We start from the raw sequence: 13,079 nt of genomic DNA on the forward strand, positions 1-13,079 counted from the left end.
TCTCTCGGGCAACCTATTTATGGGGGAAACAAAGGCAACTACGGACGAGAGACCGAGTCGTCAAGGACTCGATTCCAGGTGAGAGACCGGGTCGATCCGCAGGGATAGGACGGAGGAAAACCTAAAAGAACCATCATGGAATAAGGAGATCGATGAAAGAATAGGAAAGGAGACTGGGTCTGGTGCAGCAACGCATCGTGTTTCTGTTTATTATAGGGAAGAAAGGCCCAGCCCAAATCGTAAAAAGCGAGAAGAAATCGTATTGTGACGGTGAACCCACGGAGTCAATCCGTGCTTTATTATTAACGGATAGATTAGCACAAATGCCTGTGCGTTGCAACGGGAGAGGACGTTGAGATGTGTCCACCAAAAAATCAATCAGACCGACCCGACGACAAATTGCCCGTGCGTTGCAACGGGATACATATTATTGCAATGATCAAAATGGGTGAATATCGACGATAACCAAATAACGATAATAAAAACATGACAATAGAAAGCTGGTTCATACAAGAATGTATGAACATCTGGGTGCCTTCATCAACAAAGGAAAAAATAACCAAAAAGTAGAGGCTGTGAAACTTCACTTATATAGAGAAGATAGTTTGACAGTAGTACTCAATGAATTTCTACTTGTTTTTCCCACAAGTGTCCAGATCATGACCAAATTATAACTCATATATATACCTGGGCTCTCCCCTGCTGCTGAACTGCATCTTTGAAAATCTGCTCGCTTCTTCCTGTCTCGATTAAACCATCAATTGTCTACAGGTTCCAAAGTTATAAAGGAGGCACACTATAAGAAAGATAAACAATAGAAAGAAAAAAAGCACAAATTTAACCATATAAGAAAAAATGTTGCCACTATACCTCTTCATCAAGGCGATTACCAGTTACAGTGAATACCCTTCTTTCAACGACTTCCCGGTACTCCTGCCCGATTGATTCTCTCATTACCTGCATCAGAGGGAAACAACACCGAATCACACACATTATACTATTCTGTCTTCAGAGATATCAGGCTGATAGCATACTATCAATAATCTACCATAATGGTTAAGAAACATTTGTGTAAAGTTACTCAAAGTCCATAGGACAATTGGCAAAAACATAGTTGAGTAGTATCTTTCTTTTACTTTGTAGAACATATAAGCATCAGCGGAGTAACTTGCACCCTGCTAGATGTTCAGAATTCATATGGGTTCTAGCCTGGATGGCTCATAGACATGGCAAAATAGAGTGGTTTCTCGCAGCTGCTGCTCTATGAAGGTATATCAAATCAAATAGCCCTAGTAGTAAACAGAAATAAGGACTGGTTTTAACATTTTGTGTGTGTATCTAAAGAAAAGATTAGAGGGAACATTTATTCACAGGCAGAGGAGGAAAATCATCACATACATGTCAATTTGGACATTTCCAGTTGAAAACAATACCTGAAAATCATCCATCTGTTCCTTCATTTTCTTTTTCACTGCTCTGTAGAGAGAGAACAGAAAGCAGAGTGAAAAAGGACTAATTCATGCAGGCAAGAAGAGACAGGAAACAAAAATTGACAGAAAATTAATTTACCCAATAGTCTGTTCCCTTGACCGATCTACCGCAGAGCCCTTCCCGCATCCAGGTTTCTGCATGTTAGGTAAGTTCTGTAGCACAGCACAGGGGCAAGCAGCAAACCATAAGCAGATACAGCTAGGAAAGAATAACAAACAGACATGAGCAAGGTTAAGTGAAAGCATACGTACGCAGCACGTGATCAGCTAAGACAACTACTTGCGTACCAATCAATGTAAAAAATACAACCTTTGTTCATTGTAGCAATGATACGGTTCCAATTTAAAGTACTTGTACCAGAAAAGAAGACACATACCATCTCATATTTTCCAGAGCTCTGAATGTAAAAAACCAACAGGTGCAAGAATCGGAACAGAGAATAGCATAATCCACACTTTTCTTCATAACTGCCCAAAGAACGGACCATCGAACACCTTCCGTGCACGCTCCAGATCACCTGCCCGCAGCCCCGGATCAGCGTGTTGAAGGAGTAGAGGTCTAGGCCGACGCTCGCGTTGACCCGGGCGTTGTGGATCCGCCTGGCCATGGCCCCATGGCCGCGCAGCAGTCCGGACCTGAGCCGTTGCATGCCGGTGGTCAATTGATCCCCATCGACGACCCCGACGCAAGGATGGGCCACCTCGAGTTGAGCCCTCCTCCGCCTCCTCCACCGCCAGCACATGGACATGAACTCATGATCGCATTCGTCCCTCTCATGGGCGACCGGATTGACGGGAGACACGGTGGTCGCGTGCCCGTGCGGCTTGACTCGTCGTTCGTGGCGGCTTGACTCCCGCGTCCATCCTTCCAACCTCTCCTCCCGACCTCGTCATACTCCCCGTCGTCTTCCACCAATCACGGCCTCCAGCAGCGCCATCTCCCGTTCCTTCCGTCGAAGCATATGCAGCGGCGCCCACGAGCTCACGTTCGCGTTCAAGGCAAAATCGACTGGGCGGCCGGCAGATCCAACCATGGAAACCATGCGAGGGGGTGGGGGTGGGGGCGGGGCGGGGGGTGGGGGGAGTGGCGGCGGGGGATGGGCCAGCGGCGCGCGGCGGCGAGGTCGTGGCAGGAGGCGGCGACGTGCTGGAGGCGGAGATAGGATTGGTAGCGACCGATCGACGACGTACGTACGAGAAGCGCTAGCTACCTATTGATGTATACGAAACCTATTTTTATTCTACGCTAACCACTACCCAACAGGACCAGCTGGCCCATATAACCTTATTTAAAAAATAGGCCCATATCACGTGGATTTAGGCCCAGCTGGGCGACGCAGGAGGGATGAGGATTGGGGACGCAGTAAGATTAATACCACCTTGTCAGATAGAAAAATATAGATGGGACGGACAGATAAAAAAAATAAAAGCATAAATCTATCCCTAATAATAAAAAAATGAAAGCGTAAATTTATGAAAAGAAACGTATTATGACAGTGAACCCACAAAATCAATCCGTACTTTATTATTAGGAGAAATAGATATTAGGAATAGATTAGGGATATATATATATATATATATATATATATATATATATATATAGGACAGGGCTATTCTGTTACTAGTAATAAAATAATATTTTGTTACCCCCGCACCTATAGAGAGACGTGATGCGTTTTCCCGAATCAGTAAAAGAAACAAAAACATCCCACCTTAATGGCCTAAAAAAACAAAAACGTACCCATCCTCTCCTCTCGACACTCCCTCCGCCTCTTCCTCCGTGCGCGCCGGCCGCCTTCCTCCCCACCGCGCCGGCGGCGTCCCTCCCACTGTGCCGTCCACCTTCCTCCCCACCGCGACCACCGCGTCCCTCCCCACTGCGCCGGCCGCATTCCTCCCCACCGCGTCGGTCGCGTCCTTCCCCACCGAGCCGGCCGCGTCCTGTCCCACCATGTCGGCAGCCTTCCTCCCCTTCCCGCTTGCTTCGTCTTCCTCGCTCTACCAGCGCCGCCATCCTCCCTCCACCCTAGCGCCACTCACCTCCCTCACCAGCCGCCTTGCCTTCCTCCACCGACCACTGGCCACCGGAGGTGCGGATACTGCCTCGATCACCTGCTCCCACCCCCCGCCATGACCCCTCACCGTTGGGTCGCTGGATCCCGTCCTCGAGCGCCGGATCTCGTCGACCCTGGAGCCGCGCGAACACTGCAGCTCCCATCTTGGCCCCGACCGCCATCCCCCTACCCCCGAGCTCCACTCCAGAATCCCGCCTTTTACCCCTCAAGCTCCACCGCCGGGATCCCACTATTGGTAAGCTCCACGACCATCTCCTGCGTTGGGTTGTATGTGTGTTGCGTGTTGATGGTAACTGAACTGAAGGATTTTCAAAATATGAACCACAAGAGAGGTTCACCCTGTACATCAGCTCAAGATCCATCATGTTAAATTATCCTTCGGTCCAAAATGTATGAACCACAAAGGGAGCTCATGTTGCTATTTCTTTTTGCTAATGCTCATTCAAATCTCATGCTACTTATGTGCTAAATTTGATGCTCTATAGTTACTTGTCAAAATGCCCCTACGAGAACCAAAATATTTGTATAAAATTTGATGTTGTTGTTCCTATATTCTATATGAACCCTGCCTCCATCAGCTCCACTTCACCAGAGTCGTCAGTCCGCGGGAGTAGGGGTCGCAGGTTCACCCGATCGCGAGTCTTCTTCCATCTCCAAAAATCTTTTTTTAGTTCAGATATTTGTCACATATTTCACTTCTATTACCTCAGTGCCAAAAGTGCCGAAAGTTGAAATTGCTTGTGGACCACTAGCTGAAAAAATTAAGCCCTGTTCTAGTAAGTTATGTTTAGAGTTCATACTATACTAAATGTCCAAATTACATGGTGTGGTCTTCTGTTCATACCGTTTTGTTTCCAGTTAACTGTAGCTGAACGTGTGTTGTGTTGATATTGAACTTGTGTTTTGGACAATTCTGAAGTGTTGTGTATACAACATGTATGCACATTTTGTGTTCAAACAAGTTTTGGTCCATTTACTATTTAAACTTGCATCCTTACTGCCTTGAACTATGGTCTAGAAAAACTGAACTCATGCACGTACTTGCTGGTGCAGACTTGGTAGCGGTGATATTTTGGTCCGATTATATATCAACAACAGTGCAATGACAAAAAGAATATCAGTTCAAAAATATATATGCATGAGGTTTGGGAGCCAAACAGCTGGTATTTTGTTGTTTTTAATTTTTTCTGGTGCATGGTTGAACGAGATAAAAAATAAAAAATGATGTACGATATATATTGTTTTGTTGTAGGAGGTTCAAAGATTGCCGTGGAGCAAGTTCAAGAGTTTAGTATGCCTATGTGAGTTGTCCATGTCATTGCTGACTCTGGGTGCAATTTTATTTCTTCACTCTCTTGCTTCAGGTAAAAAAGAAATAAACTTGTGCGTCTTGACGCCATGACAAGCTAGCTCTTTGAGCACTTTGGAGACCATGTGCATAGTAAGAACTAGAAACAAATGCTCACTTTCAGTACAAAACAATGTGGTGGAAATCTATGGATGGATGATGGTTAGTGTGGTTGAATGGATCAGTTTGCTTGCGTATTTCTCATTGTTCATTTCAGTTTGGTTATGCTACTCGAATGGTTCAGAAGCACAGGTTTGAAGATGATTTCTCTCCATGTTTGGTTTTGCCTTTCCTGCTGATCTATTTTTTCTCTGAACTTTCAGTTATGGCTGCTTATAGAGAAGAGAGATGGTCAATATTGTTTGCTTGTGTATGCTAATGAAGTGGCATGATTCATTTTTCTTGTACTTCAACTAGAAACTTTTGAGAAAGTACGCCCTCTTTGTTTTTGAGAAAAGTTCAAGTATGATTGTTTGAAAAGTACAAAAATGAATGTCTTGAATAACATAAAAAAATATGCCTTGGACGTGAGTCCTCTAAAGCTAATTAATAGTCTGTATAATAGCAAACTTTAAGATGTCTTTCATTTCCTTATCTTATTTCAGTGAGAATTCCTCCAATAAACTGATGTTCTTATTTCAGTGACACACTCAGTTTAGTCCATGAGTGGTGCTGCCTCGCGTCCGGTCGACGGCGTCCACGGGCGCGAGCAGCCCATATCCGACGGCAAGATGAAGGTCACCCATGAACCATGCTTCCCCTAATCACCTCCACCTTGTGTGAATTCGCAGCTGAGAATAAGCACAAGCACCTACAGTCCCCCGGTGGCTTTGGCCGCACTTGGCCACTAGCTCGTCCACCATGGTGACTGGCAGCCGTCCAAGTGGAACACGGACATCAGTCCAAGTAGAACTAGTTCGTATAAACTGACTGTTATGTATAATTAGGGGATCCAATGTTGAAAAGTTCAATTAAGCTATGTGTGCAAATTCAAAGAATTATTGTAGGAAAGTTTACAAGTTTGGTTTCGTGAGGAAAATGTATGATTTTCTATCAGTATTTGGTATGATTCATTTGCCTCGGGTGCAACCCAAAACTAGACAAAAACTAGACAAAAATGTCAAATGATGAAAACAAAAATGGTTTGAATTAAAAATATTGATTAGTACGAGTTAAAAATAGTGGTCCGTTCGGAATAAAAGAAATGGCAGAAATTCAAATTGTAAAAGTTCAAGCAAAAAAAGAAACCCCATAGAAATTCAAATGGTAAAAGTACAAGCCGTAAAATGAGAGAAGTTCAGAACATCGTTGTAAAAATATGTTAAGTTCAAAAAAAAAGAAACAAACAAAAGATTTTCCTTTTGAATAAAATATCATTCAGTTCGACGATATAAACTATGTAAGTACATGGGCACTGCTACCGTAAACCATTGAAACTTTAGGAGGAAAACCTTACCCAAAAAACAAAGTAAAAGTTCAATCTGCGAAAACGTGCTTATTACAAATCCATACGGAGATCAGTTCGAGTACTTTATTTCCGGAACGAAAAATAAAAATACGACAGGCTTCACTGTATTCAAAATTACTCTGAAGAATACATCAGTACAATACACACATAGATCAGTACAAGTACTCTGTTTTTTCTGACGGGAAAAACAGCACGATGGGTCTCACCGTAATCCAAATTACTCTTCAACAGTTGCGAATTTGAGAAAACGTTCAACATGATTAAGTTTTGTATTTTTGATCTTTCCAACGGTATATTATTTGCCTCATTTCGACAAACTTTTAAAAAAATCACATTCGAAATCAAATTTGACCGTATTCAAATTTGTTTTTAAACCGTAAGGAATTAGAAAACATTTCAATATGAAAAAGTTGCGCATTTTCCATAGCTTTCCAACGTCGTATCATTTGCATCAATCCGACAAACCGTTTGCAAAAAATCGCGAAAATACGTTTCGCCCAGAATTTTACCGTTTTCAAATTACTTTTAAATCGTATAGAATTAGAAAAAGCAATAGATATATGAAAGATGCGGATTTTCACTAGTTTTCCAACGCCATCTTATTTGCTCAATTCCGACAAACCGTTTGAAAATTGAGTCCAAAATACGATTCACGTTTTTCGGTTTTGAAAAAAACGGATTTTTTCAAAACTGCTCTTAAACCATAATGATTTTGCAAAAGCGTTCAATATACTTGAAATATAGTTGTCAAGAGCTTTCCAACGATATGTTACACGCCCCGTTCCGACAAAAAATTGCAAAAATTTTTGAACTAAAGAAGACGATCTGTTAAACAAACTGAAAGCATCAGTTCAACCGCTTCGAAATTATCAGTACAACCGCCTGAAACCGTCAGTTCAAGTAGGGTAACAGAATAATATTCTGTTACGCGTAACAGAATAGCCCAGATGTGTGTGTGTGTCTATATATATATATATATATATATATATATATATATATATATATATATATATATATATATACAGACGGTCTATTCTGCTAATATTAGCAGAATAACTATTCTGCACACCGCTTCCGCACTGCATGCTGAACGAAAGTGCACTGCATCTCCTTTACGTTGGGCACTGCAATGCTTCACGGGAGAACTGCTTCATTTTCCGGTGTTCCGCCCGCGTGTTCTATGTGGAATCGGGTGTCGCGGGATGATTCAGTTTGTGTCTGCATCTCATTTTAGCTTTATTCTTTCTAATTTACAGGAAAATATACTAGAGTGCTTGCAAATCGAGGGATTTGGCGGACGAGCTTTCTCTGTTCGTTCGTGTTCGCGTCAGATGCGATTTTTTTGTGCTCGGATGTTGTTATTTAGTAGGAATTGTTTGATTGCGTTCGTTTTAATCGGTCCGTTCACTCTATAATTTGTTAATTTTTAGGAGTTAGTTTTCAATTTCTTGCTATTTTGGTTGTGCGGGCGGGTGAGCTTCGTCCGCTCCTCTGTTCTTGTTGATTTTTTTGATTTTTGCCCGTCCACGCGTGTTTGAATATTGTAATTACTGTTGCTGTAGGTTTGAATTCATTGTATTGCGGGTATAATTGTCATTTTTTGAATCGCGGTTTTTAAATGAAAGGTGATGCTGTTCGTCAAGTTGCCATGTCTTCCATGTAAATTTTTGCGGGTGTATTTTTCGATAGTTTAGTGGCTGTACAATTTTTAGGCGAGTTATGGAAGTGCGAGTGAAATTGACACCTCTATCAGTCTATCACATTGTCTGTAGTTTCAGTGCTTTAATTTTATTTGTTGTAGTCGCGGCATACGTTGTAGTGCACTGCATTTTCTTTGGTAGCGTACTTCGTTGTAGCTGTATTACAGTGGTTATGGCTGTTTATGAGATTTCTCCTTTTCTTAAACTACATTCTGTGTTCTAGATGACTGCATAATATGCATTTCTGTACTGCATTAGCAGTGTTGTTAATTTTCTATTCTGCTATTAGAATGGATGGTCCATGATACGCTTGTGTTAGCTGAATAGTTATTATAAGATTTTTTTTGAACTGCATACTATGATAATTGTTTTTGAACATCGTATGTTAAGTGCAAAGTTTCTACCATTTGCATTTCCTTGTTACTGTTTCAGATGGCTGCTTTTTGTTATTATTAGTACCACACTATGTGTTCGAGAGAACTGCATTACTGCCAACAGCAACTTTGTCTAAAAAGGATGATAAAATGACGTAGTTGAGGTTGCATACTTTAAATAGGCATCGTTCAAATTGTCTGTTGGACATAATTTTAAAAGCATACAGCATAAGCAAAGCATTAGAAATATTGGTTGCTTCATATTAGACAGCGTGGAGTGCAAATATTGTAAACTTGATGGAGTCTTCTTCTTTGTAGAAAAAGACCATGGCCACTTCTCCGGCCTCAAAGCCATTCTGGGAGACAAAATCTTTCCAACCAGTAGTTATGTTGATGCAGTCTTCAGAGTCGATGTGGTAGTCAGCTTCCATGTCTCCATAGCCATTCTTGTGTTCTGTCTCCAAAGTAAGCTTCCCTGAACTCGGAGCATGAAATTTTATTGTGGATGGCAGTTTCTGCATATTGTAATGGGTGGAAAAAGAATTTGTAAGTAAACAGCAAATGTTTTTGTTTTATACTTAGTATGATTTGTTTATGTTTACTTAAATAGTTACATACATATGATTGTATTTTGTAAAGTAGTTGCAATGTATGAACAAACTTATATACGCAATTGACTCCTGGTTTTACTGGAATATATATTATACTGCAACATGTGTGCACTGCGATGTCAGTAATAATGTACTTCTCCAGCATGTTAAGATAACTGCAACTTATCTGTTGACCTTTTTTTTGTACATATGTTGATACATGGTGTAGTACTGAAGAAAGATAGGTGGAAGCATCTAGTCTTAATAGCTAACATATCTGAACAAGAATACAAATTCTGTTTTGTTTTTTTGTTGATATTACTGAACAAATTGATTGACTATATATTCAGATGTGTATTTGCAGTCTAGATTATGTGCAAAAATTGTGAGTGGAAAAACATACCCAACTTTCCTGTAGATCTGTGTTTGTGAGGCGATGAAGAAATGGCGCACGAAACCCCCTGTTGGGTATCATCAGGCAGCCGAGCATGCTGCGCCACTCGGTGTTGGTGAGCTGTAGGCCTTCTGCGTAGACGCATGTGTCCGCTACCGGAGATATCCTTGCCAAGCACCCGCACTTACAGTCCATGGCGGGTTCAGTGGAATTCCAGAGAAGAGCTGTGGATGGGATAAACCCTAGATCTACGTTTTGAGGAAAATGAGGAACGGGGGGAGGAGTTGTGTTAGTCTGTAGCACGAATGGATAAGTTTTTATGCAACCAATCGAGCAATGGAAGTAATAAATGGTGTGGTTGGCGTTAGGTGGTGGATTGGGTGTGATTCAGTGAACACGAATGCATTTAAGAAGCAACAAGACTGCTTACTTGAAAATAGCGAACTGCATTGTCATATCATGGCGAACTACGAACGTGTGGTTGGGCCTGTGTTTGTGTATGGTATGTAGCATTTTTTTATTTTCAGTGGCCTCTCTTTTTTTTGTTGGCCCTGTGTTCTGGTAGTGAAGACGCAATTGAGCCCAGGTCGGCCTGTGAGCACACGGCTGGTTCCCGGTGCGCTGTGTGTGGTCTAATGTTTAGTCCCACCTCGCCCGCGGAAGGCGCGGCCGACATATTTATAAGCGGTGGCAAGGCATCTGTGTCGAATTCCTCTTGTTACTTATTTGGGCGCTTAAACACGGCGCTCGCAGCTGTATGCTCTCTGACCTGTGGGCCCATGTGTGGCCGGCCCCATGCACTGTGACTCAGAATGACTCGCCTTCTGTGGGCGCAGACCTATTACGAGACTGGCTGGGGCCGGTGCCACCTGGGTGGTCATTTTTTTCTTTTTATTTTTCTTTCTTAGGTGTTTTTTTCAATGTCGGGAGCTTGCACTGCATTGATCAGGGTTCTGTACTGCATGTGTACGCATTACGTAATGCATGTACAGTTGCCATTTTTTTGTTTTCGTCTTTTTGCTATTATGTAATCTTTTTTCCCAATGTATGGGAGTGCACTGCTTAGTAAATCATATGCGTAATGCGTTGATTATGGTTCTGTACTGCACGTTCATATATTTCTGTACTTCATTTGATTATTTTACATGTTTGCGTTTTTCATTTTCTGGTTTTGCTCTTATGTATTCTTTTTTCAAATTTAGGTTCGTGCACCCTTTGTTGGGTATGTTAAGACTTCATTGGACAGATTCTGTACTGCATTCATACACAACTTGCACTGCATGCGTCCTGTTTGCATACTGCAACTCTTTTTTTCGTTTTCTGCACTGCTCGAATCTAATGATACATTAGCAGACAACAGAAACAAATTATCACAAATATTCTGTACGACAATTTCATCACCAGCAAGCTAAGTTGAACAGAAAGCAAACTAACATAATCAAAGTTCATCATTACAAAGCGATTGTGCATGGCAAGCAAACTAGGTTCAGCACACAAGCAAACTAACGATACATAAGCAAACAACAGAAAGCAAATTTGATGATAATTCTAAAAGAACGCTGGCATTGTTGGCTCCTGGCCGGCACCATCTTCTTCTTCACCAGTCAGGCTCTCCCCATCCCCAGCTGCTCCTGGCGCGCTTCTTGGGGGGCTCCTCCTTCTCCAGCTTTGCACGGCGAAGGCCGTCCTGGGTGAGGGTGATGCGGTTCCATATCTCGTACGCTGCGTAGGCGTCCTTTGCCGCGTACTCGATGTGCCTCCTGGACAGAGGCAGGATGGCCCAGCGCTGGTGCTCGTCGTCGGTGATCTTCTTCTTCATGTTGTTGTAGTAGTCGTCGATGAGCACGCCGGAGACGTCTCCGAGGGAGTCCAACGGCTTGGTTGCCTCGGGCACCCTCCACTCCTTCTGGATGTCGACGAAGTTGGCGACCTCCAGTTTGACGCGCTCCAGCCTGGTTTTGTCGCCGTCGATGGAGAAGCCTGCAAAGGTGTACCTGGGGTCGGCGAGGAAGTTGTCGAAGACGGTGCACCTTTCACTGTCGCTCATTTGGAAGAGCAGCACCGGGTGATTCTTGCCGATGGAGAGCTGGCAGAGGGCGGGTTTCTGCGTCGCTTCAGGGTCGTTGTCGTACTCGAGATCAATGCCGACGATCTTGTGGCGCTGGAGGCTGAGGTGGCGCTCGTACTGCGCGAGGGTGATCGCCATCTGCTTCCTGTCGTTGGTGTGGATGACGTGCAACTTGGTGTTGCTGTGCGCCTCCACGGCGTTGTCGCCCTTGTACTCGTCGGTGAACGTCATCGCCGGTGGCAGGGCTTGGTGCTTTTGGTGGGAGCGCAATGGATACTTGTGTTGTTTGTGGATGAGAAGGCCTTTGGCAGGGGTCTGAATTTAAGGGGAGGGCGCGGGGTGGGATGGCCTCGTCGGATGAACTGCACGATCGCGCTGATGATGCGGTTGTGCGGATCGTGGGTTGGTTTTTGCATCTGTGATCGTGGGCTTGTGGCGATGGAACTGCTCCGATTGGGTGGATGTATGCGAACGTGGGGTTTTTCTTAAGGTGGGTTTGTTTTATTTTTGATCAGGACATTTTTTTAACCACCACCTTTTTCTATGCGAACGGGCATTTTGTCATGTTTTATAGATGTATACTGCGTGACAACATAACTGCATTGATTACACTTACGCACTGCGTTGCGTACAAATCAGAACTGCAACATTGTATACATGTGTGTACTTCATCGTTTTTTGCGTGTCTTTGCTATATGCTTCGGCGGTCTGCATTGCGCAACGGAATGCACTGCATACTTCTACCGCACCGTACTGCATCTTGTTTTTGCCGGTACTTATTGCAGTCCCTTGCACGGGACGGGTAGGGAAATGGGAGGGAGGGGGGGGGGGCCCCCCCACTTTTTTTTGAACTTATTGTTTTTTCTTAGTCGGTTTTGTTGGGCCTGTGTTCGGGTAGTTCAGAGACGCATGTACGTTATCAAATTTTGTGTGGCTGGGGCTGGTATCATTTGGGTGATCAGTTTTTATTCTTTGTATGCTTTTTAATGTCGTGGAGTGCACTGCGTTTTGGTAAATCATCGGTGCACTGCATTGACCATGGTTATGTACTAGATGTGAACTTCATTCCTTACTGCATGTACAATTCTCATTTTTGTTCCCGTATTTTTACTTTTTTTGTAATCTTTTTTTTCGAATGTACGGGACTGCACTGCTTAGCAAATTACGACTGTACTGCATTGTTTATGATACTATACTGCATGTTCATGTACTTGCGCACTGCGTTTACTTTTTTCGCGTTTGCGTTTTTCTTCATCCCGAAAAAGAAATGCATAATGGCGTACTACATCCCATATAGAAATGCACTGCATTTTTCCAGCAGTGCGTACTGCATTTCTTTTTTTGCCTGTGCTTACTTCACTGTACGGGAGGTTTAAGGGGAGAGCGGAGGGGGAGCACATTTTTTTGTGTGGCACTTAATTGAAGGTAGACTTTTTTTCGGATGTGTTTTCTTAACATGCGTTTTGTTTTTGATTTTAATTTTTTTTACAAACTGTATGTATTTTATTTGTTGTTTTACCGTTTGAACTTCATGATTCTTCACAGAGAACTGCATCATGTTTTTTGTTGTTT

General features: G+C 43.0%; 1 protein-coding gene across 3 annotated transcripts; it reads right to left on the minus strand.

The window, feature by feature from the left end:
- Positions 1-470: 470 nt before the first annotated feature.
- Positions 471-2,556, minus strand: LOC123107164 (syntaxin-132). 3 transcript variants are annotated; one of them, XM_044529168.1, is made up of 5 exons: positions 1,868-2,556; positions 1,570-1,689; positions 1,434-1,476; positions 871-957; positions 471-765 (listed from the first exon to the last, which is right to left on the minus strand). In XM_044529168.1, the coding sequence occupies exons 1-5, from the start codon at positions 1,954-1,956 to the stop codon at positions 676-678; spliced, it is 429 nt and encodes a 142-aa protein (XP_044385103.1). In that variant the 5' UTR covers positions 1,957-2,556; the 3' UTR covers positions 471-675. The 3 variants fall into 3 exon arrangements, with proteins under 3 accessions (XP_044385103.1, XP_044385102.1, XP_044385101.1); XM_044529167.1 differs by having other exon boundaries at positions 1,570-1,625; positions 1,868-2,555; XM_044529166.1 differs by having other exon boundaries at positions 1,570-1,643; positions 1,868-2,554.
- Positions 2,557-13,079: the final 10,523 nt, after the last annotated feature.

Source organism: Triticum aestivum, chromosome 5A (genome assembly GCF_018294505.1).
Source record: "Triticum aestivum cultivar Chinese Spring chromosome 5A, IWGSC CS RefSeq v2.1, whole genome shotgun sequence".
Taxonomy (NCBI): domain Eukaryota; kingdom Viridiplantae; phylum Streptophyta; class Magnoliopsida; order Poales; family Poaceae; genus Triticum; species Triticum aestivum.